We start from the raw sequence: 27,922 nt of genomic DNA, 5'->3' as shown, positions 1-27,922 counted from the left end.
ACACACAAACTCTGGGATAGTCCTGCCAGATAAATAAAACCTCTTCCAATGAAATCAGAGAATGCAACTGCATAGTTTCTTTTTAAGTTTTTCATAAGCACAATTTAAAAAAAAAACACAGAAGAAAGAAATTAGTATTGTATTTTTACGATATGCTAGCAATAAACAGAAAAAAACTTTAGTGCAAGTCCTCCCTCCCGCCAGACGTTTCTGCGCAGTGACGTTATAGCCAGAGAAGATGGCGACTGTGCTGAAGGCGGAAGGTAAAGGAGCTTTAAACAGATTGTTTTACCTCCGAACTCCGTGCTGCTCTCGTCTGTCTGCTCTCGTCTAGCTCGCTCTGTTTTATACGGTATATCCGAAAGGAGCCGCCGCTGGCTGGCTCGGTGTAGCGTGCTGTAACCCGCAGGTGAAGCCCTGCAGCTGGGCTCCGGGAGTGCTTTAATCACCGCGGAGGCGAACCTGTTACCAGCAGCTAGCCGGTGGAGTTAGCCGGCTAGCAGAGCAGCTAACACCCAAACATCCGCACTCTCATCTGAGTTCCCCTCCGAGTGTAGATCATGAGGGCCTGAATAAATACAGCGCTGCGTTAAAACCCGTTGTTGTCTGGGTAACTGTGCTATTTGTTAACGCAAAGGCGTGAAACGTTAGCTTTAGCCAGCCAGCTGCAGCTGAGCTCCCGTGGGCGGGGTGCTGTGCTCTGTGAGGCGGCCATAGCGCCCATGAGAATCCGGGGTCTGAGCCCGGCCTGTGGAGACCGAGCCTGTGTGGGATGAGGATGGATCCTCTACACAAGAGGCTCAGCGTCATCCGTTATCTGTGAACCCGCCTCAGTGAGCGTCTTGATGATTAGAACTAAATCAGATATCGATCAAGTGACAGCTGGCATGTTTTCTCAGTGTGTGTGTGTCTGTGTGTGTGTGTGAGACAGCAGGTGACGTTTGGGTTTTATTCACGTATTAATCAAAGAAATCATTCTGTGGGTTAATCATCACACACTCACACCGTGAAGCTGTTGTTATGTAACTAAACACACACACACACACTCCTGTCCCAACACACACGCACTTTACACGCTCTCCATGTAAAGTGGGTGCAAATTCAGCTGTTGCTAGGCAACAGGGAGCTATTGAAGAAGTGCGTGGCTGTCTGTGTGTGTTTGTGTGGAGCTAGCCAGTTCAGAGCTTTGGATATCAGATGTGTGTGTGTGTGTTTGCAGCTCTTGTTTGTCATTGATCACACTGATGACCTGTTCTCTGTGTGTGTGTGTGTGTGTAGCGGGGCAGTGCAGGCCGCCTTGCCTTGTGTGAGACTCATCCTGCATGGACTCGTCACCATGAGCAACAAGGAGATGGTTTCCCCGGAGACAGGTCAGTCCCGTCCACCTGCACACAGACAGTGACTGCATGTGTCATTGCGTTTATGTTTCCATCAGATCAATGAGTTCTTCTTAACAGATTTCTGATTTCCTGCCAGGCCTCACGAGCTGCTGTGTGTCTTACTGTAGGTGTACCTGGTTGTGCGTTTCATTGTGAGTCAGACGATCAATATGTCACTTCTTCTTGCAGTTGAAGTGTTTTAGCTCTTTCTGTCTTGTCATTTGTTTGTGACGGTTTGTCCAGCTGGACCGGCTCTTAAACCTCCTGTCCTGACCTTCTTTTATTATTTATGCTGTTTCTTTGTTGTTGTGTCTGTTTTTGCTTTGTTATTTGTTGATATCTTTTATTTTTTATATAACTATAAAATAAATGTAAGATCACATGTGTTTATTCTTTTTTTTTTTAACCAGTTTTGTATTGTTAGGGTTTTTTGGTTGATTTCCTATTGTTAGTAGTAGTTATAAATTATTCTATATTATTTTTACTTCTACCCTTTTCCTTCAAATCTGTTCTAAAAAGGTTTATTTTTATTGAAGTGAAAAAATAAAAAATAATTATAAAAAATAAATATTTCAAGTTTAACATTTTTTATTTACTGATTTCATGTTTTTTATTTAGTATTATCATTATTATTATTATTAATAATAATAATATAAGTTGAATCATTTTTTAAGCTTGTTGTCCTCATTAGCTCTTTAGATATTGTTTAAATTTAATTTTCATATTTTATTACTTTCATTTTGTTTTTATATTATTACTATTTAGTTTACTTGATCATTTTTACGTTACGTAAAAAAAAATGTTAAAAAATGAAATCATTATAAAACAAAATAATTTCATAACGTTCATTCATGTTTGATTCCTTGTTAAAAATTTTATATTATTATATACAATTTGTAATTATTAGTGTATATATATACATATAATATGTAAATATAATCTTTTTAAAAGATTTATTTCTGTTTAATTAATGTATATAGGCGGTGTTATTGTTGTGATGACGTTGTAATGGCGCCCCCTGTGACCTTTGCTCTCTGATGGAAAGCTGTAAATAAGGGAGGTGGACAGTAAGAAGCCGTTTTGTTGGTGTTCGGTGGTTTTCTGCTCTGTTCACGTGTGAAATGACTCAGTGAAAGTTTGACGCTTCTCCCAGCCGATACGTGTTTGAACCGCCAAAGACAGGAGCTCAAACGGAGCCTTTCAGACAGGCCTGTAGCACAGGACGGTATGAAAACCTTTAAACATTAAGCATGCAGACATATTAATCTGATGAAATCAAAGGATGAGCCTGCTGGAGGGCAGACGTTCCTCTGAGGGAACATTAGAGACGCTTTGGTTGACGAGGTCTCTGCAGCTGTTCATTTTTACCTGTTTTCAGTCTTCACCAAAGTTTGACTGCAGCTCACAGCGTTACGTCGTAGGATTTCATTGTGTGTAATCTGTTTCAGCTACCAGTGACATGGAGATGCAAAGGCTTCAGTCAGAGAACGCCCTGCAGACTCACTGTGGTCTGATGATGTTTGCTGCTGTTTACTGAGCAGGAAGAGCTCTGTTGTGTCAGCTGTGTCCGAGTAAACAGTCAGATAACCAAACAGAGAAGAAGTTAGTGCTGCTCTGACTCTATGACCTCATCCAATAAACTCTGTTTCAGTGTTTCTCAATGCTTTCCTACTTTTAGACTCAGTGACAGTCTGATTTTCTCCTCTCGATGAAATCATTGGTCAATGACCTCCTGGGTGCTTCAGTAACATATCACAGAACAAGTGTCCCAGTTTCCTGCAGTGCATCAGAGTTATAGTGGGTCCCCATGTATTTTTACTGATGGAGGAGGGGTGGGGTGTGTGAGATCTTCAAGATCGGGTCCTCTGTCGGAGACCTGAGAGTTTCAGGGTCAAAATCGGCAAAATAATAAGGTACAAAAGAAAAAGGAAAAAGAAGGAAAGATGGAGGCAGGCTGAAAAAACAATTAAGTTTCTAATTGAACTTGTTTATATTGTAAACCCAGTGATGGTGCATGAAGCCTCTGACAGGACACTTTCATACCTTTAACTCGTTGAAGTTTGGCACGCAGTCATCCACACGGACCCCCGCACCCAGCTACACCTGAGTTTGGCGTCTTGGTGGCTTTTTGCTGCTCGCTGTGGTCAGACTGAGGTTGCACACGTTGCCAACTCAGAAGCGTCTAGTTTTAGTCTCAGGTGTGAGTGAAACGCTGGCTCTGGCCAGCTGCGATTGGTGGAACGTGTACACTGTCTGGCACACTTCGGTTTTCTGTTCATCAGTCCTGGGTCATTTTGTCCTTTATGTCACATCCTGTAAAAACCTCTAAAAAATTGTTTGTTTTTTGTTTCTTTTTTAAAAAATGTGAGTGTTTTTTCGCCATCTTTGCTGTTCCTGAGATCTTCAGAGATTAAAGTTCAGCCTTTGAACGGTGCTTCTTCCACAGCGCATCATCTACCTCCACCTCTTCCTATCCCAGCATCCTCCTCAGTTACACCAACCCTCTGCATGTCCTCCTTCATCCTTGAACCTCCTCTGAGCTCTTCCTCTGTTCCTCCCACGTGGCAGCTCCACCTTCATGCTCCACCCTCCCTCCTCTGCACATGCTCAGACCGTTTCAGCCTCTCTGACTGAGCTGTTCCTGTGATGGACTCATTTCTAATCGTGTCCTCTCTCACTGAGGGTGATGATGATGAGAATTTGAGGTGTTTGTCCACATCAGAACCAGCAGAACCACGCACCACTAACTGTGTGTGTGTGTGTGTGTGCAGAGAACAAAGGACAGAGGAAGGTGTTTCTTCCCAACAAGCTGCTCGAGTGTCTCCCTCGCTCGTCCAGCCTGCCTAATGAGCGGCTCAGGTGGAACACTAACGAGGTGAGTTGTCATGTGATCCTCGTTTCCTGTTTGACGCAACCGGTGGAGGCAGGAAGTGACATCACACGGAGACTATTATCATTATCACTGTTTAAAACAACAGACAGAGATAAAATCAGAGAAGCAGGTTAAGAATGAAAGCAGAATTTCAAACTTTAAAGGTAAGCTGTTCTATTACCCACGTTGGTGTCCTCCATCACTGCTGTTATCATCACTTTTAAGTGAGGACGTTCAGGGGGAGGCTCACAGGTGCGATCCCTTTGAAACTGGTCTCAGGCTCTGAGGAGGATTCGGTTTACTTGCGACTTTCCCCGCAACCCTCCCTGCCCCAGAAAGACAGTCAGAATGCCCCCGGTGTGAGCGTAGGTGACTGCATCAGGTCGGACATGCACGTGAATACAATGGTAACAGTAGCAGAGGGGCCGTTCTTTAAATGTGAGGCAGAAACCGTCAGTTTGAGGAACTAAAACCTACACAGGCCTCACTGCTCTGAGTGTTTCTGCTCTGATAATCGAGCCGCTCTGATAAATATGAAACAGAAACTCAAGAAATCCCATTATTTATTCAGTCTGCACACGCCACACTGTCTAAACCTGATGAGCCTGTTACAGTTGACAGTTCCCGCCGTCACCATCTGTGGGGTTTTCTGACTTTGAAAGAAAGATTTGGCGTTTCCAGCGTCACAGACGTGGCTGATTGTTTTATTTTACATAATAATAACTCGGATATTCTGGTCGTTCTAACTAAAAACTTCAGGAGGCTTTCAATGTCCCAGTAAAACGACACTGAAAGCCTCCTGAAGTTTTTGGAGTGAGAAAATGTTTTCTTTAGCGTCGGTAGAAAACGGTTCATCCCGTATGACGACTGTAACGCTGTTTTTAGGAGCAGTTCACTCTCAGCTCTACGTGTGATTTTAAATGATGTAAATCGTCTCTGTTTCTGCAGGAAATCGCTTCCTACCTGATATCCTTCGACAGACATGACGAGTGGCTCTCCTGCACCCTCAAAACCAGGTACAGATCCAGAGCACACCTGTCAGACACACAGCTGAGGGCCTCTCTCCTGTTGGATTTTATTGATTGATTGATTGGTTTGTGTGTCAGGCCGAAGAACGGCAGCATCATCCTGTACAACAGGAAGAAGGTCAAGTACAGAAAAGACGGATACTGCTGGAAGAAAAGGAAGGATGGAAAGACGACAAGAGAAGACCACATGAAGCTGAAGGTCCAGGGCATGGAGGTCTGCAGCACGCGCACACACACCTGAGCACAGCTGCTCCCCCTGCAGGATGCACAGTGTCACAGCACAGCAGAAGAAATACTGTTTGTGAGATTATTGTGGAAGGAAATAAGATGCATTTGTTGCCCTGAACATTATCTCTATGAAGCAGAAAATGTTAAATGAATAAAGAGGAAGATCGTGTCCACAGCGACACAGTGTCTGCTCTTATTTTGAAAGGATTGTGTTATACGTCCTGTTCTATTAGCGAGTGTTGCGGCTGATCCCTGCTAAACTGTGCTGGTCTCTGGGTTTCAGTGCCTGTATGGTTGCTACGTCCATTCCTCCATCGTGCCAACATTCCACAGACGATGCTACTGGCTGCTGCAGGTCAGAATAAACACACCGTCACACACACATTAACGCACACCACGCTGCCACTGGTTTGCAGCCAGTTTTCCAAGTGGTGTTGATTCAGCACTTACAAGGAACCATATAGAAAGAAGTTCTCCTCAGCTCGTTTACAGGTTCCTTTTATTTACTGCAGTGTGTGAGCGACTGCGGGCTTAAACATCATTAAGATTAAACAACACTGAGATTAAATGTTGGTGTTTCCACTGACAGAGTTCAGAGCTCGAGTTTCCTCTTGAAGCATGATGCTGAGTTCCCTAGTGAAGTCTAGTGGTTAGTCACTAAGTTCAGATGCAGTTTATTCTTCGAGTTTAGTCCCCAAATGTATTTACTGTTTTTAATTTAAAAGTAAAGTTTAGGATTTAGTCTCAGACTTGTTCACCAGTTATAGTACTGAGTTTAGCTCAGAGTTTAGTTCCATGTTTTTCCATCGTCTCTCCTCAGGTTAGTTTCTTACTCAGAGTTTAGTTCCCAATCTAATCGTTTAGTTACAAAGTTTAATCTAGTGTTAGTTCCAACCTGTTACCCAACTTGTTTAGTTCCAAATTAGTTGTAAGATTTAGCTCCCAGTGATTTAGTTCTTACCTTATAGTTCCCAAACTGAACTTTTGGTTCCCAAGTTAAGTGGTTACAACTTGTTTTCCAGTTAGTTAGAAAGTTTAGTTCCCAAACTAAACCTTTAGTTCGAGTGTTAAGTCGAGAGTTTAGTCCCAGACTTATTTCCATGTTTCATGTCTACGTTTAGTCACCTGGGATTTAGCTCTTGACTTTAGACCAGAGTTTAGTTGCTGTATTTAGTTCCTGGTGTTAGTCTCCAAGTTTATTTTACCAGTGTTTGATCCTACATTTATTATTTGTTTTATTATTTATTACTTGAATTCCTTAGTTTAGTCCCCAGTTTAGTTACGAAGCTGCAGGTAAGCACGAGCAGAGTGCGAAGCACGTGTGAGGATCCCTAAAACCACGTATCACTTCAAACTAATTAAGACATGAACTGCAGGCTATAGTCAGTGGATGTACTTGCAGGCTCAGTTAGCAGTGCTTTCCCGTATGTACATGCAGACACAAAATGTAAACCTGAAATTGTTTTAATCGTTGTGTTTCTGTGCGACAGAACCCAGACATCGTGCTGGTCCACTACCTGAACGTGCCGTCCCTGGAGGATTCTGGGAAATGCAGTCCACTGCTTTGCGCGGTGGCCGACCGCCATGACAGCGTGCGGTGGAGCCGAGACGACCTGCTGAGCCAGCTGCGGCCCATGTGTATGCACGAGCACCTAACTGCATGTGTTCGTCACATTGTCAGGATGCAGAGTGTGTTTTGTAGTACTAATGTGTAGTTTTACTGCGTTTCAGTCCACAGTATGAAGTGTTCGGTTGGTGCGGGAGATTTCAGTATTGAGGAGTTGGTTCAGCACATCCTGGACCGACAAAGAACCAAGCCACAGCCGCGCACACACACCTGCCTGTGTAACACTGCCCAGGGTGAGCCCTGCCACCTTCACTTCACTGTGACATCGCTATGACATCACAGAGTGAAACTAACCACCCGGCCGTGTTTATCTCTGCGCACAGTATCATCCGGAGTGAACATTCCCCACCGATGTAACAGCACCAAGCATCGCATCATCTCCCCCAAACTCCCCCCCTCTTCCTGTAGGCCATCCGCCTCGCCGGTGTCCTCTGAGCTGGGGGAGGTGGGGAGAGGAGGAGCGGGAGGAGAAGCCAAACTGCCTCACCTTCAGGCTCAGAACAGCCCGGTCTCGTCTCCCTGCCCCTCGTCCACGTAAGTCATCTGCACAAGAAAAAGAGAAGTTATTGGTCGAACTGCGCACGTTCCTGCTCGAGTCCTTTTGGCTTTGTCGGAGGAGCCAGCTCTGCTTCAGATTCACACTGACTCTGTAGTGAACACAAAGCCATATGGACTCACTGATTGTGACATTCGTGAACAATTTATGTTCTGTCAGAAAGTTGTCAGAGGGTATTGATTATGAGCTCACTTCCTGATTGATCGATTAGTCCTGTTTGTTTCCCACAGCTCCTCCTCCCCGCCTCAACCCCACCGAGCTGCTGTCACCATGAGTAACAACGGTAACAGTTTCTACGGAGACCGCCATGGCAACCTGACGACGGTGGCACTGCCACAGAACGCAGTCATTGTCATGGCGACTGCTGCCATAACAGGAGAGGGAGGAGGGGGCGGCGTGGCGAGAGGGGAGGAGGCGGGTCTGCGGAGGAGCCTGTCATTCACCGGCTCTGGGCAGTTGCTACTTTCCCCAGCACTCCCTCCCCCAGGCATCAAGCCCACCTCCCCTTCCCCTCCAACTTCCTCCTCCTCACCTGCCCCCCCTTCCCTCCCCCCGCCTCCTGTGCAGGCACCAGGCGTGACCACCCTCTCACTCACTCTTCTGCCCTCCCCGGTTATTGGAGGCCTTCTCTTAACCCCGTCTTCCTCCAACACGTCCACCTCCCTCTGCTCCCCACCACCTCCTGCTGCCGCTGTTTCCCCACCCTCTCCCCCCTCCTCCCCCTCACCCCCACCGCCGCCTCCTCCATCCCTTCCCCCTGCCTTTGATCCTGACTCGTTCCTCAACTCCCCCAAACAAGGCCAGACGTACGGCGGCCCTGTTCCTGCTCCCTCCTCCTCGTCCACCCCCACCTCTGTCATGTGCACCACCTCCTCCCCCTTCTCTCCCCCCTCCCTCGCTCTCTCCCTGTCCCCCACCTCCACCCCTCCATCCTCTGTTTCCCCTCCTTCCTCACTGTCCTCCCTCTCATCTTCCTGTGAAGTGGACAGGAGAGACTCAGTCCTCCCTCTTTCTGCCTCTCCTTCCTCCTCCTCCTCCTCTTCTCCCCAAGTTCAGTCTACAATGCCCCCCTCCCTCTCCCTATCACTGTCTCCCACGTCCACTGTGGCCCCGCCCCTGCTACCGCTCTGTTTGGAGCTTGGAGCTCTGGGGGAGTCGGAGGCAGTGAGGGAGGATGCAGAAGAAGAGGTGAAGGACAGGAGAGGGGAAGATGATGATGATGATGAAGGAAGTGCTCCTCCCTCTAAACTTGCTCTCCTGCAGGTGAGTATGTGCTCGATCTATTTCTTATTAAAAAGTGTCCTTCAGTGGGGGACTATTTCCTGTAGCAGAAGCTTGTAACCCTCCACCTACATCAACACCTTTTTTATTTCTGTGCCTTCCAGACAAACCATGCCTCCTCCAGCTTGGCACCACGGCAACAGACAATTAGCAGTTCTGCCTCCCTGCTCCTGGTGTGTCAGAGTTCGGCGACCCAGGCCTGCCAGCCGGCCAATCAGACTTACCGACAGGCTGACGAGCATCAGCATCCGTTAAACCCCGGGCAACACTCCAGTCCAACCCCGGCTCAGACATCCCGTCAGCCCTTGATGCTGCAGCAGCAGTCTTCAATATTTGCCAACAGTGACGCTAACATGGACTCCACACCTGCTGCTGTTGCCATGGATACTGCTATCCAGGTGAAAGAGGAGAGCAGGCGGGGCTCCGACTCTGAGGACACCAGCATGAACACTCAGCTGGAGGAGGAGGCGGAGCCTTGCGAGCGGGGAGGGGAGGAGCTTGACATCTCATTTGACAGTCAGTTTCCTGACCTCATCTCTGACCTCATGACAGAGGAGGCCAATCCTGTCGCGGCTCACTGCGCTGCCATCTCCGCCGTGCCAAGCCCTGCCGTGTTTCCGGCAGGAGTCCGCTATGTCGTTCCTCCCCAGCCCTCCCCTTCCTCCTCCTTTCTCCCTTTTCCTCACCCGCTGCCCGCCTCCTCCACACGCCTCACCTCCATCACAGACTTCTCCCCGGAGTGGTCGTACCCTGAGGTAATCAGTCGCCAATAAATCAGCTTCACAGTCAAACAATCAGTCAATAGAAAATCAGTCAGAAAGTTTACAGTGAAGGAAGTGGAGTCCAGTGATCGGGATATTGATCAGACAAGTCAGCGATTGATACTCTAAGCTTCTTACAAAGGCAGGGTGGAGTTCAGCTGCTCGTCCACAAGAGGGCAGCAGAGTCCAACAGCTGATTCAGACCAGTCTTTACCTTCACTGTAGTCATTGTCATTATTTATCGTCATCAGTGAGGTTTTATTGATTTAACTGAGTAAAAGTCAGAAGATTGAACCTGATGTCCCTAAAACTACATGATGCATCGATGCAGCGGACTGTGATTGGCCTGTTCACTATGGTCAGACACTCCTGCTGCTTCTTGTGGTGTTGGACACTTGTACAGGCCACGTTGTACATTTATCACAGAAGTACAAATCACACATCATAAGCCACCCCCAGAGAGAGAGCTCAGGAATTCAAGGCTCCCTCGTGGCACGATGATTTCTTTGTGTTCTTACTCGTCTCTCAATTAAAAAATGTTTTTTGTTCTAACTGAGGGAAAGATGGCACAACAATGTCTGCAACCAAAAACCTGCATAGCATTTTTTGACTGTTTCGTAATTAATTAATTAAGCATACAATATCCCCTTTTAAACTGAAATCTGAGTCAAAAAACCATAATGATTTCTTACATTAACCCTCTGGGGTCCGGTGCGTCACATGACCAATTTGACCAGCTACAAGATGCAGTGACCCAGAGTCTCCATTTCAAATTGGGTTGAAAGTACGGACTTCAAACTATATAACAGTTTTTAAATTGTGTCCATGGGCCACGTAAAACCAGAATTATGATTAAAAAATAAATAATAATAATAGATTTAAATGGTTATATAAAAAACACCTGAGGCCTTGACTGCATTTGTAGGTAAATAGTACCATATAACTTTGTTATTTGCAAAACTTGCGCATAATTTTGAGACATGTACAATTTCTATTTGCACTTCAAGTTATGAAAATGATTCGTTAAACAAGTATGTGGCTTTTACAGTAAAAGATATAACTCTTTTCTACTCGGATTGAGCAGTTTTTTGTCTGAATTTAGATCAATTGTGATAGTATAGTGTGTCGAAATGAAAAAATAACTCCAATTTCAGATATGTGAGGTTGTGCTGAAAATAGTGATACCAGACAAGGCAAGATAAATGGTTTTATAGGTGAAATATAGAGGTAAAATCAAAAGTAGTCAGAAACGGAGACTCAAGAGAAATGTGATGATTGAAGGGGGTCAGTACGGTGGGTTTGGTGGTGCGAGGAGCTCAGATGATCATGTCCCGACAGGTGTATTTTGCTCATAGTGAAAGGTAAGGTATCTCATAAAAATTATGCGTAGTTAATTGTAATAAAATATTAATTTTGAATATTTTTTTCATCGCTGTTGTGTTTTTGTTTTGTTTTTTTTCGATGCAAACTCTTTATGGGTTGCAAAAAACCTGTAAGTGATGGAGGGAACACAACTTTCAGATTATCCAAGATTAGACGTGACAAAAAAGATGGAAATCTTTGCTGGATGTAATTAAACAGATTGTCTTCGCCCTGCTGAGTTGGTGGTGTGGGCACCCAAGTTTGTGAACGCGATAATTCAACAGCAAAGTGATCGTACCACAGGTGCTTCTACTAAGAGGCTGAGGGGTAGCAAACTTTTAACCTCAGCTTAACCTCATCTTTAATAACGAACACTTCTTTTTGTGTACTTTGATCAGGAAACATGTTGATTGTTCTGTCTGTGGAGACGAAGTGTTGCGCAGAGTCAAATGTCAGGCAAGAGGCTGAAGATTTCAAAAGCTATTGTCAGAATTACACGTCTCATCCTCACGTCACACAGTATAAAAGGATAAAGTAACTGTGTGTGCTATTAAATACATACTAAATATTATGTATTTAAATACATGCATATGAAGGTGTTTAAGTGATGACTCATCAGTCATCGTTGTGTCCTCTGCAGGGCGGAGTAAAGGTGCTGATAACAGGGCCATGGAGCGAACCGTCGGGTCGGTATTCATGCGTGTTCGATCAGAGCACCGTCCCCGCCTCGCTGATCCAGCCCGGGGTGCTGCGCTGCTACTGTCCTGGTACGCTCACACAGATTTTCCTCTTCCAGCCTGACTATGCTGATTGAAATGGCGCGTGTGACCTGACAGACTCTCCCATCTCCTGTCTTTCAGCCCACGAGGCCGGCCTGGTCTGTCTGCAGGTCCTGGAGTCTGGAGGTTCGGTTTCTTCTTCGGTCCTGTTCGAGTACAGAGCGAGGAACGCCAGCTCTCTGCCCAGCTCTCAGCTCGACTGGCTCTCACTAGACGGTCAGATTTCCCTCTCTATGTCGCCACCTACACATGACAAACAATTAACGTGGAAGTGGTTAATTGATTTTGTACAGCCAAAAAACAAAAAACAGATGATGCTCGATATGTGTGAAGCTCAGGCATTACATGACAACCCCAACACAAGGCAGTCTGTATCAGTGAAATCAACCAATCAAAACCAAGCCTACAAAACATCAAAAAGTCAGTTCAGTCAAGTAAACTCTACCACACAAGCGGTTCAGAGATCAGATACACTTCTTCAGTCTCAAAACCAAACTTTTACTCAGTTTAGGCTGTTCCAGAAATAATACAAAATTTTCCAAAATCCCAGTTTGTCTGTATGGAAGTCTGTCTGAATATGTCGTTTGTTCTTGGATGAAAAATGATGTAAACTCTGAGTAGTAGAAAAAAACTACTAGTAGTAGAAGTTTTAAATGAATTGTATCAGCATTTTGGGTTCAGTGTCTCTGTACTGTAATGGTTTACACATTCGTCTAACGTGTTTGTGGGTTCATGTTTGACTCATGCGGTCAGGAACAAATTGCCTGTTAATCAGAATGTTGACGGTTTGAAAGCATTTAAAGGCTAAAGCACCAAAGTGCTGTATGAATGTGAAGTGTAGTTAGAAGGTTTACAGTGGAAGAACTACTGTTCAGTGATCGGGATATTGATCAGACGAGTAAGTGATTGATACTGATGATGGGAGCTGCTCTGCTACAGTCAGTGTGGGGTTCAGCTGCTCGTCCACAAGAGGGCAGCAGAGTCCAACAGCTGATTCAGACCAGTCCCTACCTTCAATGTAGTCATTGTCATTATTTATCATCATACAGTGAACTTTTATTTTAACTTGGTCTTTTTTCTGTAACTTTGCGACCGTATGGCAAAGATTTAGTTTCACACTAAAGCTGCTTGGGATGGATATTCCATCCATCTTCTTCCGCTTTATCCGGGGCCGGGTCGCAGGGGCAGCAGCCTAAGCAGAGAAGCCCAGACCTCCCTCTTCCCAGCCACCTCCTCTAGCTTATCCGGGGGAACACCAAGGCGTTCCCAGGCCAGCTGAGAGATTTAATCTCTCCAGCGTGTCCTGGGTCTGCCCCGGGGCCTCCTCCCAGATATTCTAATATTTATTCTTAAATTCATTTACAGTCCTCACATCTGTCTGCTGCTGTGGAAATCTTGTGGCAGTATAGTGATACTTCCTATTAGGAAGTCTTTCATCAGTGACTCAAAGGAAATTTCCCCTTTGTTTTGTTTGTATTAATTAACGCTGCACTCACCGCTGTACGCTGACGTTCACCTCCTAAAGATATAACTGCATGTTACGTCGATGCAGCTGACTGCAATAGTCTAATTTTTATTGGGCCAGAAGTGACCAGGATATCAGCTAATGCTAGTTGCCTTAAAATCAGATCCATGCTAATCAGCACTGAGTAACATTTAAATAAAATCCTAGAATTTCACTCATTGAAATTAGAGCTTAGAATTCTTGGACAGTACATTTAACCACGCAGCAGTCATATTATTTGTCAGATTATTGGATTAAAAAACGCTTCAAAAGGATCCCACAGCACAAGTTCTAGAGGCCCAGTACAGGTTCCCAGTTAGCTGAAGTAAGGCCTAGCAGACAGCTACCCCTAGTAATGAATTATCATAACTTTAACACGAGGCATATTTTAAAAAAACACCCTCTGTACATTTGTAGAAGCAAACAAACAAGATGATATAATCTGAATAATAAGTAGAGGCTCAGTAATAGAGCCTTGTGGAACTCCATTCTGGGTTTTGTTTTCCTCTGTGATCTCTGTCGTTTCCTGCATCTAGAAAAACTCAGATTTTGGTTTAAAATACTTCAGGTCAGACATTTAAAGGCTGTTATATGTGTACTGCTGTTTTTCTGATACAGAGACATGCTGATTGCTACTGTGAAGTTGGACTTTTTAACACTTACGCGCTTGGGGGGCCTCTGGTGGACATTAGTGGAACTGCAGCATCTTGTTTTCAGCTCGTTTGGTTGTTGTGGTCAGAGTGTGAGGGCAGCTGTCTGGCCTCAGCTGTCTGTCTGTCGAGGGTTTCCGTCTCACATTCAGGAATGTCACACAGTCAGTGGAGACACTCTATCAGCCTCCCCTCCCCTTCCCTCTTTGTGGGTTTCCCAGCATGCCTTTCTGCAGTGTTTGGACGTCCTGCCTGCTCTCTCTCTCTCTCTCTCTGATCCTCGTACCGCCGCTCAGTCTGCCTCCTCATGGCATGCGTGTCTTTGTGCGTTGCTGCACACATAAGGATCCCGTGTAGACTTATCCTGTGACATCACAGCGTACCCAGCATGCTCCTCACCTGAAATCAGACGCCCACAGACAGACAGACGATGGACACTCGGCAGCAGGATGGGGCCGGTAGGACCAACCTAAGAGAGTGTGTGTGGGTTTTTTTTTTTATGTGATGGTTGTCATGGTTACATGGCTGCCCCGTAACCACGGCAACCACCCACAGTCATCAGAGAGGTAATTTTCTTTCCGTAAACCTGTATTGATTAAGTGTTTAATAACAGGAACAAACATGAGAGCTGCAGGTGGAAGTAACTGTTAAAAGTTTTACACGTTAAAACTGAAGCCACATCGCTCACGTTCTGTGACGCGTAACGCGTAAATATTTTAGACCTTGAACCTAGAAAACGTTAACTTTAATGTGTCGTCTGTCATTCTCTGAGGAGAGAATCTGAATCGCTGCTTCTTCCTTAAGCGTTGATCATCTCATCATCTCTGTGTTGATTTTAAACTCAGGACTGTTTTTTCGGACGTTCAAAGCCGTCACAACCTGCATGTCCCCGTCGCCGCCGCCCCGGCTGACGGAGTCCCAATCAGACGTCGTTTTCTTTGCATTTGTGTCTCTTTGTAGGTGTTTTTGCTCGTTAGCAGACGAAGGTCGATCCAGAGAAACGGGTAAAATAATCACAGCAGCTGTTTGAAAGCAGGGAGTCCCCTGTGTGTAAGAGTGTGTGTGTTGGGGGGGGGGTCCAGGTCACAGTGTATCAGGCTATATTAGGGACTCTGCTTTTATTTCCTTCACACACACTCGGTGTGCCAGGCGGCTGAGCGATTGAAGTCAGTCAGATAGTTTCCATGTGAGACACTGTGTGTGTGTGTGTGTATGCGTGTGTGTGCGCGTGTGTGTAAGTGATAAAGACGTGCTCTTTAAAAAGTTATTTAGGAGCAGCCCCATGGTTAGAGCTGTCAACACACACGCAGTTTTCTGAGCTTCAGGTCTCCGATGATTGACGGTTTGTCCTTCTGCTGTTGAATTTGTAGCGGTTTACCAGAGATAACCCTCGATACCGGTGCATCATGGGAAGTGTAGGACTCAGGGAGTCACGCTAGATGCAAGTTTTCTCACTCAGCAGCCCTGTTAGTAACACCCCAGTGCAGTTTACGCTTCAGGAATAATTGACGTCTGTTAGTGGAGACGACCTTCCAGAAATAAAACTATAAACATTGTGAAGTTTTGTTTCGCCATGCTAACGTTCTGCAATGCAAAAAAATCACCCTGCAGCTCTGCGTCAGTAACTATAGATGATGGATGACAGGGTTTCACCCTCCGTGCTCTCTTCCTGCAGATAATCAGTTCAGGATGTCCATTCTCGAGCGGCTGGAACAGATGGAGCGCAGGATGGCGGAGATGGCCCGCGACAACAACCAACAGCAGCAACAACGGCAAAATCAACAGCAGCACGGCAGCCAGCTGGCCACGCCCCCTCCTCCTCCACCAGAGGACCACGAACAGGTGAGACTGCTGTTCACCATCTGAAAACCATTTGAAGTCACTTCATACCAAACTTTCCTGAAAGCGCCCCTTACCTACAATCAGTCACGATTGTGTTGGATTTCGGTCTCTGTGTGTTCGCTCCTCTCCTCAGTTTAATGGTTTTTACATAAAGGTTTCTGGTTCTGCTGCAGCACCTCAAAATCAAACCTATTTCACTTCCTGGACACATTCAGCCGATTTAAACATTGAAAAAACTCCAGCTAACGGTCCACCTTTCTTTTAGTTTAAACAACTGTTGGCACAATCTGATAATGATCACATTTAATAAAGCATCCAATAATAAAACTGATGAGAGAGACGTCTACGGAAGTATGAAAAGACATTTAAATCAACAAGATTTATTTCTGTTATTTCATAATAAAAATAACATTATTATATATATGCATTAATGCCTTAAAAACCTAAAAATGTATTTAAAAGCTATTAAACATCCATGAAAGCATGTCAATAAATACTCTTTTAAGAAGAGATTAAAAAGTCAGTAAAGAGGTTTTGATCTCAGTGGGTGGACTGCTCTGAATGTAAACGCCTGCTGATCTTTGTTTACTCACATTCACAGAGCGTTAAGAGGTTCTTAATGAACTTCAGAGCAAAGCCATCCAGTGCTTTACAGTTATTAATAAGATCGGTGAAGGGAGCTGGCGTAGAGAGGGGCACGATAATCTATTAAATGCACTTGTGACGTTGTGCAAAGCATTAGCAGATAACAATGATCCGATTCTGAGCACATTTTAAACAAAGAGAACCGAGATAAACACTTTAACACAGCTTCTTATGTTTGTTCCATGAACTGAGCCGACTGTAGGTCAGAGCGGACGCCGTGTTTATCATCGCTGAGCTTTTAGAAAGTGTTGAGCACCCTGCGTTTGCTATCACTGAAGCAGGTGAGCAAACTGTCGAGGCTGACAGGGGAACATAGAGCCGTGTGTCGTCTGCATAGCTGCAGTGGACGGTATCACAGCTAAGAGTGGTCTGGCTGGGACAAATCACATATATATATATATTTAGAAAACAAAAGTGGGCCAAGGATAGAGCCCTGAGGAAGCCATAATTAAAATTAACAGCGGAGGAAATGGAGTGCATGTCAATGCATAACTAACAGCGACATTCAATTTTTATTTATCTAACACCAAATCACAACAGCAGCCACCTTTATAGTGTAAGGTATGGATGATGTCTTTGTAAGAAAGCTGTAAAACTGAACTGTAGGTAACAATTCAGTCAATGAAAAGTCCTTATTTTCACATCTTTCATTTGGTCCCCGTACACTCAGATCAGTCAAAGTAGCAACCTGAAGCCAGGAGCTAAACAACAACAATCAAAACCACCATGAAGTAACTGAAAAGTTACTACACAGAGTAGAAGATGACAAATGAAGCTCGATTCTGAAAGCAGTAACAGTTCAGCTGAACTTTTAATTTGAAATTCACTAAGACTGAAACTTGGATGGATCCTCGTCTAAACTGATCAGACTGCAGCAGAGGCCTCGCAGCGAGCGCGTACAGCTGGATCCTGTGAAGAACAAACGGTGTGACCTCTGCTGAACCTCCCTCCGCCCCCCTCGCCCTCCCTCTGATGTCATGGGAATTTGGCAGACGCCGCGGTCGAGTTAAAATAGCCTCGCTGTGACAGAGAGACACTTGACCTTAACTGAAACAATCTGCTGTTGTCTTGAGAAAGAAGAGCTGCTCAGGGAGGCCCCGTTAACCCTCTCGTGCCCGGGCTGTTACGCAGCTGTGCACATCTGTCAGTCAGCTGTGCACACACAGATGTTTGTGTGTCCACGCTCAACACTGGACACAGCAACTAATCTCCACTGAACTGTGCTAAAGGAGCTTCACCAGCAACCTAAAGCCCTAACGAGCAACAAGTGTCCCCGCTTGGACACTGCTAGCACGGGGCTCCCACACAAACGCAAAGCAGGAGATGAAGCATCGCTGAATATGTTTCCAAACCAACTTCATTCTAAGCCAAAGACTAGAAAATATGGTGAAGCATATCTTCCCTTTGGTTTCACCTGCACAAGTGCTGAGGTAGGTCTCCCTGCAGAATTGGTTTTCCCTTGGTTGGGTGCAGCGCTGGGCTCGTCAAATCACGGACAAACAGTATCCCACATTCTTGATTTTTAGTTCATAGCACACTTATTATAATGACTAACTACTCCTGACATGTTGGAGATGTTAGCTCTTTATACAGTAAAGTTACAGTGGGATACAAATAATATCAAGCTGATCCTGCCACGATTTGTTCCCCCTGTTCAAATCACGGACAAACAGTTGTTTATGTTTTTAAAGCCATTTTGCACAGAGAGGCATTTTTTGAAAAATGTATTGATAGCAATGTTGAATATTATGGGGCCTAGCAAAAAAAAAGTTTGGGAACCACTGGGCTAAAGGAAAGCTTTATACTTAAAGAGCAACTTTCATTGCTTAAAACCAACTTTTAACCTTGAACAGCAACTTTAATGCATAGACAGAAACTTCACGAGCAGCTTCAGCAACCTGAATACTTAAAGAGCTGCTTAAAAAGCAACTTTATTCTATGAGGAACAAATGAAAGAGCAGCTTTAAACCTTCAACAACAACTCAGCTCAAACAGCTGCTTTAAAACTAACTTCAGTCTTTAAAGAGAAAATTAAAGTTAACAGGCTTAATGTGGATTAAACTGGAAGTGGATTAAAGTCGTCCTTTAACACTAATCTTTTATTGCTTAAAGAGCACCTTCAGTACTTTCTCAGACTACAGAAACTAAGAGTGGCTTGTGAAGAACAAAACTCAACTTTGGCGGCAACATGAATCCTTCAAGAACAAAAAAAGCGCATATATTTGCATAAAGTTAAAGAGCGATGCCTTAAAGATGAAATTCAAGGGCAGCTTCCATACCAAAAGAACAACTTTAAAAGCAACTCTAGCAACTTAAAGGCATTTATTTTTCCTTAAACCTTTCATAGAATGAGTCAGAGTAACTTATCCACCAGGAGCGTCAGAAAGACACCCTTTGTGCAGTGTTTTAGCTCGATCGTGGCACTTTTGCAGACCTTTGATTGCTGACCTGAGCGATCGTAATCAATCCGCCTGGAGACGTCGCTTTGAATTAAAATAAAAATGTTGAGCGTAAACTGGAGACCGCAGAGTTTATTTACTGCGCGGGTTAGCGTGCGGTTAGAACGGTGTTAGCATGGTGTTGGTGCTGCAGCTGTCCGAGAGCCTGATGGATGACTGACAGCTGGGTGGATCACAGAGACTCTCTCTCTCTCCCTTTCCGCCGTCAGTCATTTTTAGCCGCGCTTGTCCTCACAGGGAGGGGAGGGGGAGGTGTGCATGCCTGGGTGAGTCGCAGGGAAAACTGGAGGGGAGGGAGGAGGGTATGAATGTAATGTTTCCTACCAGCTGGAGGAGAAGGAGGTGATTTATAAACTATCATTTATCAAGCTAAAGGAGCTCCCCTGTGATTGGTCTAAAGTGTCACATGACCCTGTGAAGTCAGGTAGCAGGTGAGGTCAGAGCAGGTTAAAAAGGGCAAAGCTGACATTAAGCTGTCTGATCTGTGTGTGTGTGTGTCAGTCCTCTCAGTGGTTCGAGAGGAGGATTGTGGGAGTGTGCGAGCGGATGATGAGGGGCGGTCGGTGGTCAGGGGGAGGAGGAGGAGAGAGGCTTCATCACTCTGTTCGTCACCGTGGCATGACGCTGCTCCACCTGGCTGCTGCGCAGGGATACACACACCTGATCCACACACTCATACACTGGAGGTAAACACACACACACACGTTCTCCTGTTACTGCTGTTGTTTTTGCTTTGTTGACATTGTTGTTGCTGTTCACAGGAATGTAAACAGCGACAGTCTGGACCTGGAACAGGAAGTCGATCCTCTGAATGTCGACCACTTCTCCTGCACGCCGCTGGTAAACACACACACACACACATATCAGTGGCCAACGGGGTCAAAGTTCATTGTTCAATATTTGAAATTCGTACCAAGAAGAGGAACTTCTGCCTTAAAATTGCAAGTTTGATCCCTACAGAGCAACTTGCATCCTGTTGTATTACTTGCTGTTGTATTGCTGAGTTGCAGCTAAAGGTCAACTTTCATTTTCCAGCAGTAACCAGCGTCATATGAGGAATGTAAAAGACAACTTCAACACTAAAAGAGTAACTTTAGTTTTCAACAAATGTTGAAGAGCAATCCTTAATCCATACAGAGTGAATTAAAGCAAATCTATTCACATTTTGGATAGAGACCATCTTTCATTCTCATAAATGAAGTGTCAGAGTTGTCACGCCAACATCTGGTTGCTGCTTCCCTCACCTCTGTGTCACGTGTATTCCAGATGTGGGCGTGTGCGCTGGGCCACCAGAGGGCGGCAGAGCTCCTCTACAGCTGGAACAGTCTGGCTCTGGGCATCCCTGATTCTCTGGGACGCTTGCCTCTTGCCGTTGCTCGCTCCCGAGGACACACTCGCCTCGCCACGGCGCTGGAGGAGCTGCACACGCAGCGCACGCTCGCTAACGTGGTGTCCAGAGACGTGCACAGTCCTCCAGCAGACACGCACACACCGCAGCCGCCACTGTCCCCTCTCTCCACCAGCCCAGATACAGGTAATGCTTACAGCTGTTGCCCATCATGTGGCCTGAATCCATCTCTCTGATTGGTTGTAACAGTATGCACTCTTCCCAACAGGTCTGAGCTCCTCCAGCAGTCTCCCCTCCCCCAGTGACCCCTCCTCACCCTCCCCCAGCTCTGCTTACTCCAGTGGCCCTGCCCCAATGGAGACGTCGCCCTCTTCCCCTTCATCTCCTTCCTCCTCTTCCTCACTATCTGTCTCCCCTCCCTCCCCCTCCTCCGTCCCTCTGGTGTCCATGTGGGGGGAGGAGACAAACACCGCTTTCAGCACAGGTAACATTAACGTTCATTGATTTGTAATTTGCCAACGTACCTGATGAGGTCAGTGATCGTCAAATTCGATCTTGCAGGTTTGAACCCTGGTGGTTCCAGAGACTCTCCCCTTCACCTCATGGACTATGAGAGCGTCTCCGCCAGCCACGCTCAGTCATACATGCACACAGCGAGCAGGCGGCGGTCGCACGCCACACTGGAGGAGCAGCTGCTGAGCTACAGCGAGAATGCTGAGAACGAAGGCGAGGAAGAGGTGTACCTGGAGGAGGAGGTGCTGCAGGTAGCAAAATTTAGTCCCTTAGTTTAGACCAGACTAATTTTTAAAATGTATTTAATGAAAAAAATGCCACTGTTGCTATGGTTACCATCCCCACACAACAGGTTGACATGGCAACGCTAGCAGAGCAAATCATCGAGGCAACCCCAGAGCGAATCAAACAGGAGGATTTCCCCAGGGGGGCGGAGTCACCGCTCCGAGAAAGGTGGGACAACCCGGCCATACAGGACACCTGGCTGGCTACATACCTGGAAACGGTCGACACCCACGCACACTCCCCGCCCAGGTAAGCCCCGCCCCAAACGATGCCAGAAAAGTGTAACCATTAGAAGCAAACGTTGTCATGAGAATGTGTGCACATTTGCTTGCAGGCGGGTGTGCCCCCCCTCGCCACTGAGCGCTTTAGCGCTCCAGAGGCTCCGCCCTCCTTCTTCTGCAGCATGGGCAGAATTCCTCAACGCATCAGCCAATGGAAAGATGGAGCGAGATTTCGCCCTGCTGACGCTGACAGACGGCGAGCAGAGGGAGCTTTACGAGGCCGCCAGAATCATCCAGAACGCCTTCAGGAGATACAAGGTGCACATGGCATTATGGGAAGTGAGGGAGCGAGCAATATTAGGGATAAAGGTTTCCTTCTAGTGCGGGGCGTTTAGTCTGTGTGTCCAAGAACACAGTTCAGTCCCGTAATCTAGTCCGGTAGTTCACGTCCTTCTCCCCCAGCTGAATCTGGTCATCCTAGTCTAATGCTCCAAAGGTGTGTTTTTTAACAAGAGCTGAACTGTTATCAAAGCATTTGGACCCAAACATGTCTTTCTGTATTCTCCACTGCTCTTTATCAAATTTCTGTGTGCTAACAAAGAAAGAAATGCCCTCAAACATCCACATCATATATGCAGGATGTCAGAGGTCACTCTTTCATACCATCCATCTGCTGTCAGTTTGGTTTATTTCACCTGTGTAGTGTGGCAGTTTATTCCCAGGAGTTTTAGTATTTTTTCTTTATTTTCAGGGTCGGAGGTTAAAGGAGCAGCAGGACATGGCTGCGGCCGTCATCCAGAGATGCTACCGGAAATACAAACAGGTGTGTGTGTGTGTGCTGAGCTGTTTGAGTTTGTCTCGAGCTTCACTAACACTAAACTAACCTGCCATGTCTCTTTACCATGTCTCTCTCTCTCTTTCTCTGGCTAGCTAACATGGATAGCTCTGAAGGTAATATGGCTGACAGTAGATGTAGTGATGTGTAGTCAGTACATCGCCCTGTGTGTGTGTTGGTGTGTGGCTCACTGTTTAACGACAGCAGTCAGTAATGTATCCGTACTACCTCGAGCTCATGATGTCCCTGTTTTTAAGATCAGTGTTCCAGTTTATTTGAGCTGGAACAGAGAGGCCTGGGAAATTACATAAAATTGTTAAAGTAGGGCAACAGCTGTGCTTCACACAATAAAATGCTCAAAGATAACAACTTTATTGTCAAGTGACAAAGAAAAATAAAAAACTATCACCTTTGACAGTGTGAAACAGCAAATATGTTCCCTTCTCTTTTAGTGGCAAAAGCAATGTAAGATAGTCCCAGAAAGTTGATTATGTTCATCGAGACATTGATGGGATAAACTTTTACTATTACTGTGAAAGTAAAACTGAGATTAAATCCAGTTCATGTCCTACATGAACATCTTAAAAAACATTGTTAAACTCTGCTCAGAGGTTAAATGGATCAGGGCGAAATGGAAAACTGAAAACGAGTGCTGTCAGCGTTAATCGCGTTAAAATGATGTTAATACCGTAATCGCATTAATGCGGCAAATCTCCGTTAGCAAGTTGACGCTGACAGCACTAACTAAAACAAAAGGAAAGTCAGATTTATAAAGAGTCCTGGACCGAGGTACGGCATTTGAGATTCACCAGAGTGACGACATCAAACCGAAAACAGATGATGGATCATCTCTCCGTCAGTTTCTCTAAACACTATTTCTTCTGTACGAACTCTAACACTCTGTTTGCCTCCTCAGTACGCTCTCTATAAGAAGATGACCCAGGCAGCCATCTTGATCCAGTCCAAGTTCAGGTCGTACTACGAGCAGAAGCGTTTCCAGCAGAGCCGGCGGGCCGCCGTCCTCATCCAGCAGTACTACCGCAGCTACAAGGAGTATGAGAGGCTCAAACAGGCACCAAGAGGCACTGCCACCCACAACCCCAAGATCAAGTAAGACCACTCCTGAAACAAGCTAATAAACCTGGTGCAGAAAAGTTCTGATGGCATGGAAACAAGATTAATTTCTGCCCACAAAAATAATGTAGTAATGACAAGTTAAGACACTGTCTTCTTCCATACGCTTAAGTATAATATTTTCCTAAAAGTTTCATTCTGATTACAAATTGTTCCCTCAAGAAAACAAGGAAATTTTTTATCTTTTCCCACAAGATAAAAATTTGTTCTCTCAACACAATAAACGAGTTTCTCCTTGTTCCTTCTGAATATGAATTTGTTCCTTCAAGAAATACAACGTAGCCCTTAAATAAATAATTCTTTAAAACAGGTTAATAACTTGTTCAGTCAAGATAACTTTTTCCTTCAAAGAGGTAATTTGTTCCCTCAGGATAAAAACTTGAGGGAACAAGTTGTTGTCTTCTTTCTGTCGTCTACAGAAAAATAATTTGTTTTTACACAAGACCATTTGTCCCATCATGATAATAACTTGCTCCTTTGGAATATTCACCACGAGTTGAACATCTTGTGGACATATGTTGTTAACTTGTTTCACACAAGAAAATCACCTTTTTCTCATCTTTCCTCAGTATTGTAAAATATTCATTCTAGATGGTACCTTGTTCACTCTTAACTCAACTATCCCATTTTCTCAGGATAATAACTGGTTCACTCAGAATAATCTCTTTCTTGTACCCTCAAGATAATAATTAGCTTCCCTCAGTATCACAACTTGTTCCCTTAGGATAATAAAATAACCATCATGATAACTTGTTGCTTTAGAATATTAGCCCACATGTTAAATACCTTGTAGGCATAACTATTAACTTATTATTATTATTATTATTATTAACACACAAGAAAATAACTTTCAAAATCTTCTCTAAATATAATCACTTGTTCCCTCAAGTTTTTCACCTGTCAGTTGCTGCACAGTTGCTGTGCTGCTTTCATGTCCAACAATGAAGCTTCATGTTCATGTTCTCTTTAAATTAGCCTCTGCATTGAAACACAGATTTAGTTTCTCATTTTTAAGTAAGTCCAATTTATTAATATAGCACTTTTTAAGAAAATAATATATTACAGAGTGCTTTACAGGGAACTTAAGTTATGTTGTTTTTGTGTGATGTATTTTTAAGGCCATAAAAGTAAGAGTGAGGATTTTAAACTGATATCTGTAGCTAACCGCAAGCCAGTGCAACTAACAGTGGAGTGCTATGTGAGACTTTGAGTGTGAGTTGAAAGCCTTGCAGTAACCCGTCCCCGCGGCCATCAGAAGGTCATTTGGGACTTTAAGGAGAGCTGTTCCTGTGGAGTATAACTTCCTGAAACCTGACTGAAAGTTATCAAGAATATTATGCGTCTCAAGTGCCTGCCTTACTTACTTGTGACCAAACAGCTTTTTCTAATATTTCTGTAATGATGGGAAGTTTTGAGATGGGTCTGTAGCTTGTCTGTAGTGTGTCGTTCTTAGCAGAGGTTGAATATCTGCTGTTTAGAGCACCTGGGTAAAGAGCCAGAGAGCAGAGAGTAATGTATTAAAGTGGCCGCCCAATGGCACTAAAAACTTTAAGAGAAGGGTTTCGTTTGAGTTAGTGATCCGGATAGATCTTGTGAGGTTTAGAGACACACACTGATCACAGATATTTTCTTGTGTCGTTGTCATTAAGGGGGTCGTTTCTGACGAAGAAACAGGACCAGGCAGCCCGCAAGATCATGAGGTTTCTGCGGCGCTGCAGACACAGGTAACAGAAGGAGGAATTTTAAAATAATAATGATATTTTATCTCTTACCTCGAATTGAGTTTTAAATATATTTTTACAGGATCAAAGAGCTGAAACAGACGAGGGAGCTGGAGAGGAGAGGACTGACCACCTAAACCATTTTAACCTTTTTTCCTCTCCTCCAGCGGAGAGAGGGATGATGGCGGGAACGAGAAAGTTCAGCAGGTTTAGTTTGATGTATACAAAGAGAAAAACCAAACGAGGAAACGACAGATGGAGAGAAGGACAGTGACGGAGAGATGCCTTACCCCACGCCAACTCTATCTATCTACTGATCTATCTATCTACCAATCTATCTATCTATCGATCAATGTCTTCTCTCCTGTTGAATGTAGCTGTCTGTCTGCAGCTTGAAGCGCTCCGTTCGAAAGCAGCTCAGCCAACGTGGGCTCGCTTCTTTGCCCTGAGCAGTGTCTTGTAGTGAGATTCTGGCAGTCTTACGCCTCGTCTGACAGGACAATCATTGAGCTTTCAGTCTATATTTACAAACTGAAGATGATATCAGGAATTGAACTGATCAGTGTGTTCACTGACAGAAAAAAATTATCTGTTTTTGTAATAAAATAAATCAAGCTTTTTTTTTAGTAAAACCAGAAAAAACCAATCCTCAGATTAATTGCTGAGGAAATGTATCCCTGTTAATATTGACCGCACTGCATTTGTTTACCTTTCTATTTATTTATTGATTATTTTCAGTAAAGTGCGGTGAATAAAAACCTCGAGTCAAAACTGCCTCCTCACACTGCCAGATTGAAATTCATCCTCTGTCAGGCGCTTCTTCCAACAGATCTGCAGTTTGATTTTTCCTTTCCATAACAATCAACAGCAGATGAGTCCCAGACATGGACCTGAAGTTAAGGAAGAGCGCATTGTTTTCACAAGGAAGCACAGTGAGAAAGGTGCCTCCTGGGAGGCACAGCTCAGGGCACAGTGAGCCCACATCCAAGTGTTTTTTCTTTTGTTTTTTGTCCCATAATTCACTGCTGTTTGTCATTTTGGGGTTTTTTTATATGAGGGATCGAAGGGACGTGTGAATGTTTGATTTCAGCTGCAGCACTTTTGAATGGAGCTCTGCTTCTTTTGAAATGTACATGATTCTATCAAAGCTACTTATAAATATATTTAAACACAGCCACATATAGAAACATATATAAATATATATATTCTAACGTTGGACTTTATAGATGCTCTGGATGTTTTTATTTATTACAGCATGAACTGTTCATGTGCGTGTGAGTGAATGTGTGAGTGTGAGTTCTGCACAGACTGTGAGGTCGAGTCTTAATAATCCCACCCCCCAGCCGACGGAAGCTTTCCCCGAACCCTGACCTCTGACCTCAGTCAGACGCAGAGTTTCCTGTTTTAGTGAAAAGATCTGATCAGAAAACAGAATTAAACAGCTTGTTTATTGTTTACCTTAAGTACCTTAGAGATCTGGTTGTTGCTGCCTGATCTAAACCAGAAGCTCCATTTATTCTTCACATGTGCAAAAAGGGCTTCTTCCTGTTCCTGCCTTTCACAATAAAAGCTCTTAGTGTATCCACTTGCAGAAGATGGACATTGATAAAATATACAGCAGATTGTAGAAACAAAATCAAATTTTATTTTCAGGTTTATTATATCTTAAACAGAGAACGATTCTTTATATGTTAATCAGTATTCATGTTAGATTTATTAGGCAGTTTTTAAGGAACCCAAAATGCTCCAGGTTTAGGGAATAAAAAGTAGAGTATATTTGTGAAACACAGAGTCCTATGTGGGGAAGTAGAACTTGCAATAAGTACTGCCACCAAGGGAGTGGAGGGATTCAGATCACTTTCTGAAAAACCCCCACACAATTTCTCTGCTTCCTGTTTTAAAGTCTTCTACATCGTGACACCTGTCAATTAAAAGAATGCAATGAGTGCTTCGCTCATCAAGCACCTGGATAAGACTTAAAGGGCCATCCATCCTTTATCTTCCATTTATCTGAATTCAGGCTGTGGTGGCAGGAGGCTCAGCAGGTATTCTGGATGTCCGTCCAGATGCTCAACACTGTCTAGTTCCCCCCAGGGTTCTCCTCCCAGTTGAGCGATAAACCTTTAAGTAAGATAGCAACACAGATGCAGGTATTAAGATGTTTTTTAATGATTATTATTAATGGTACTTTGAACTTTTAAGCACAGCCACTTCCATTTGATCAAATCTCACTTTATTCTTCCTCTGATGAGGTCAGAGGTCAGATGGAGCTCCTTTCTCTTCCATATTTTAAACTGTGCAGCGTTTTATTTCAGGGCAACATTGAGGACAAAGTACTCTCCAAGTCCTGCTGTTTTTTTGTTTTGTTTTTTTTAACGATGTGCTTTTCTTAGGCGGACACTGAAGCGCCCGAGCATGAGCTTTCATTACGAGTTGTTTGCTCTCAGTTTGAGCTGAGATGAGGAAATCCTCAGTTTTTCTTCTTCAGCCATTGCAGTGAAGCTTTGCATGAGTTTGTATTGACTTGTTCTGCATTTTAAACCTTTAAGATTAAATCATTGTTGTATGATTCAGATGATTAAATCAACTGTTTGCTACTCGTCTCTGTTGTTTGGTTCCTTATTTTGATAACTGAACCAAAGAGGGGAAGGCCCTAATATATTTGTGATATTCTCCACCCTTTTGTGTATTTCTGTATTAATGTGTAAATTAGATCCTAAAAGCTTTTAAAACAAAATTTAACCTTTGTTAACTTGCCATTCCTAAAGGGAGTCACTCCCTATATACTCCAGTGTTAAGACTTTGCAGTCCAACTTCACAACAGAAATGAACATGTTTTCAGCCTGATACATATAACGGCTCCTCTCTCCACACTTGTGAACAAGAGGCTAG

At 44.4% G+C, this 27,922-nt stretch overlaps 2 protein-coding genes across 3 annotated transcripts in view; one reads left to right on the top strand and one right to left on the bottom strand.

Moving 5' to 3' along the window:
* The window catches only part of LOC135932628 (uncharacterized), a 305,408-nt gene that overhangs the window by 89,377 nt on the left and 188,109 nt on the right, over positions 1–27,922 (bottom strand). The window lies entirely within an intron of this gene.
* On the top strand, positions 219–27,627 carry camta2 (calmodulin binding transcription activator 2). Of its 2 annotated transcripts, XM_063469223.1 has the most exons (26): positions 219–263; positions 1,279–1,370; positions 4,151–4,254; positions 5,200–5,267; positions 5,358–5,493; positions 5,791–5,862; positions 6,998–7,145; positions 7,239–7,367; positions 7,458–7,668; positions 7,921–8,953; positions 9,076–9,726; positions 11,735–11,861; positions 11,955–12,089; positions 15,703–15,869; positions 19,475–19,659; positions 19,735–19,813; positions 20,240–20,507; positions 20,590–20,805; positions 20,883–21,085; positions 21,187–21,368; positions 21,454–21,658; positions 22,092–22,163; positions 22,271–22,291; positions 23,092–23,285; positions 24,959–25,033; positions 25,113–27,627. In XM_063469223.1, the coding sequence occupies exons 2-26, from the start codon at positions 1,337–1,339 to the stop codon at positions 25,165–25,167; spliced, it is 4,770 nt and encodes a 1,589-aa protein (XP_063325293.1). In that variant the 5' UTR covers positions 219–263; positions 1,279–1,336; the 3' UTR covers positions 25,168–27,627. The 2 variants fall into 2 exon arrangements, with proteins under 2 accessions (XP_063325293.1, XP_063325294.1); XM_063469224.1 differs by lacking the exon at positions 22,271–22,291.

Source organism: Pelmatolapia mariae, linkage group LG3_W, assembly GCF_036321145.2.
Source record: "Pelmatolapia mariae isolate MD_Pm_ZW linkage group LG3_W, Pm_UMD_F_2, whole genome shotgun sequence".
Classification (NCBI taxonomy): Eukaryota; Metazoa; Chordata; class Actinopteri; order Cichliformes; family Cichlidae; genus Pelmatolapia; species Pelmatolapia mariae.
This window is presented reverse-complemented; position numbering and strand designations above follow the sequence as displayed.

What these genes read in the sequence shown, in the direction of transcription:
- camta2 (XM_063469223.1), top strand. Translation starts at nt 1,337, where the DNA reads ATGAGCAACAAGGAGATGGTTTCCCCGGAGACAG. An exon ending in TCAGGTGGAACACTAACGAG is followed by an intron (nt 4,255 to 5,199) that starts GTGAGTTGTCAT and finishes CTGTTTCTGCAG; the next exon opens with GAAATCGCTTCCTACCTGAT. An exon ending in GAGCCAGCTGCGGCCCATGT is followed by an intron (nt 7,146 to 7,238) that starts GTATGCACGAGC and finishes ACTGCGTTTCAG; the next exon opens with TCCACAGTATGAAGTGTTCG.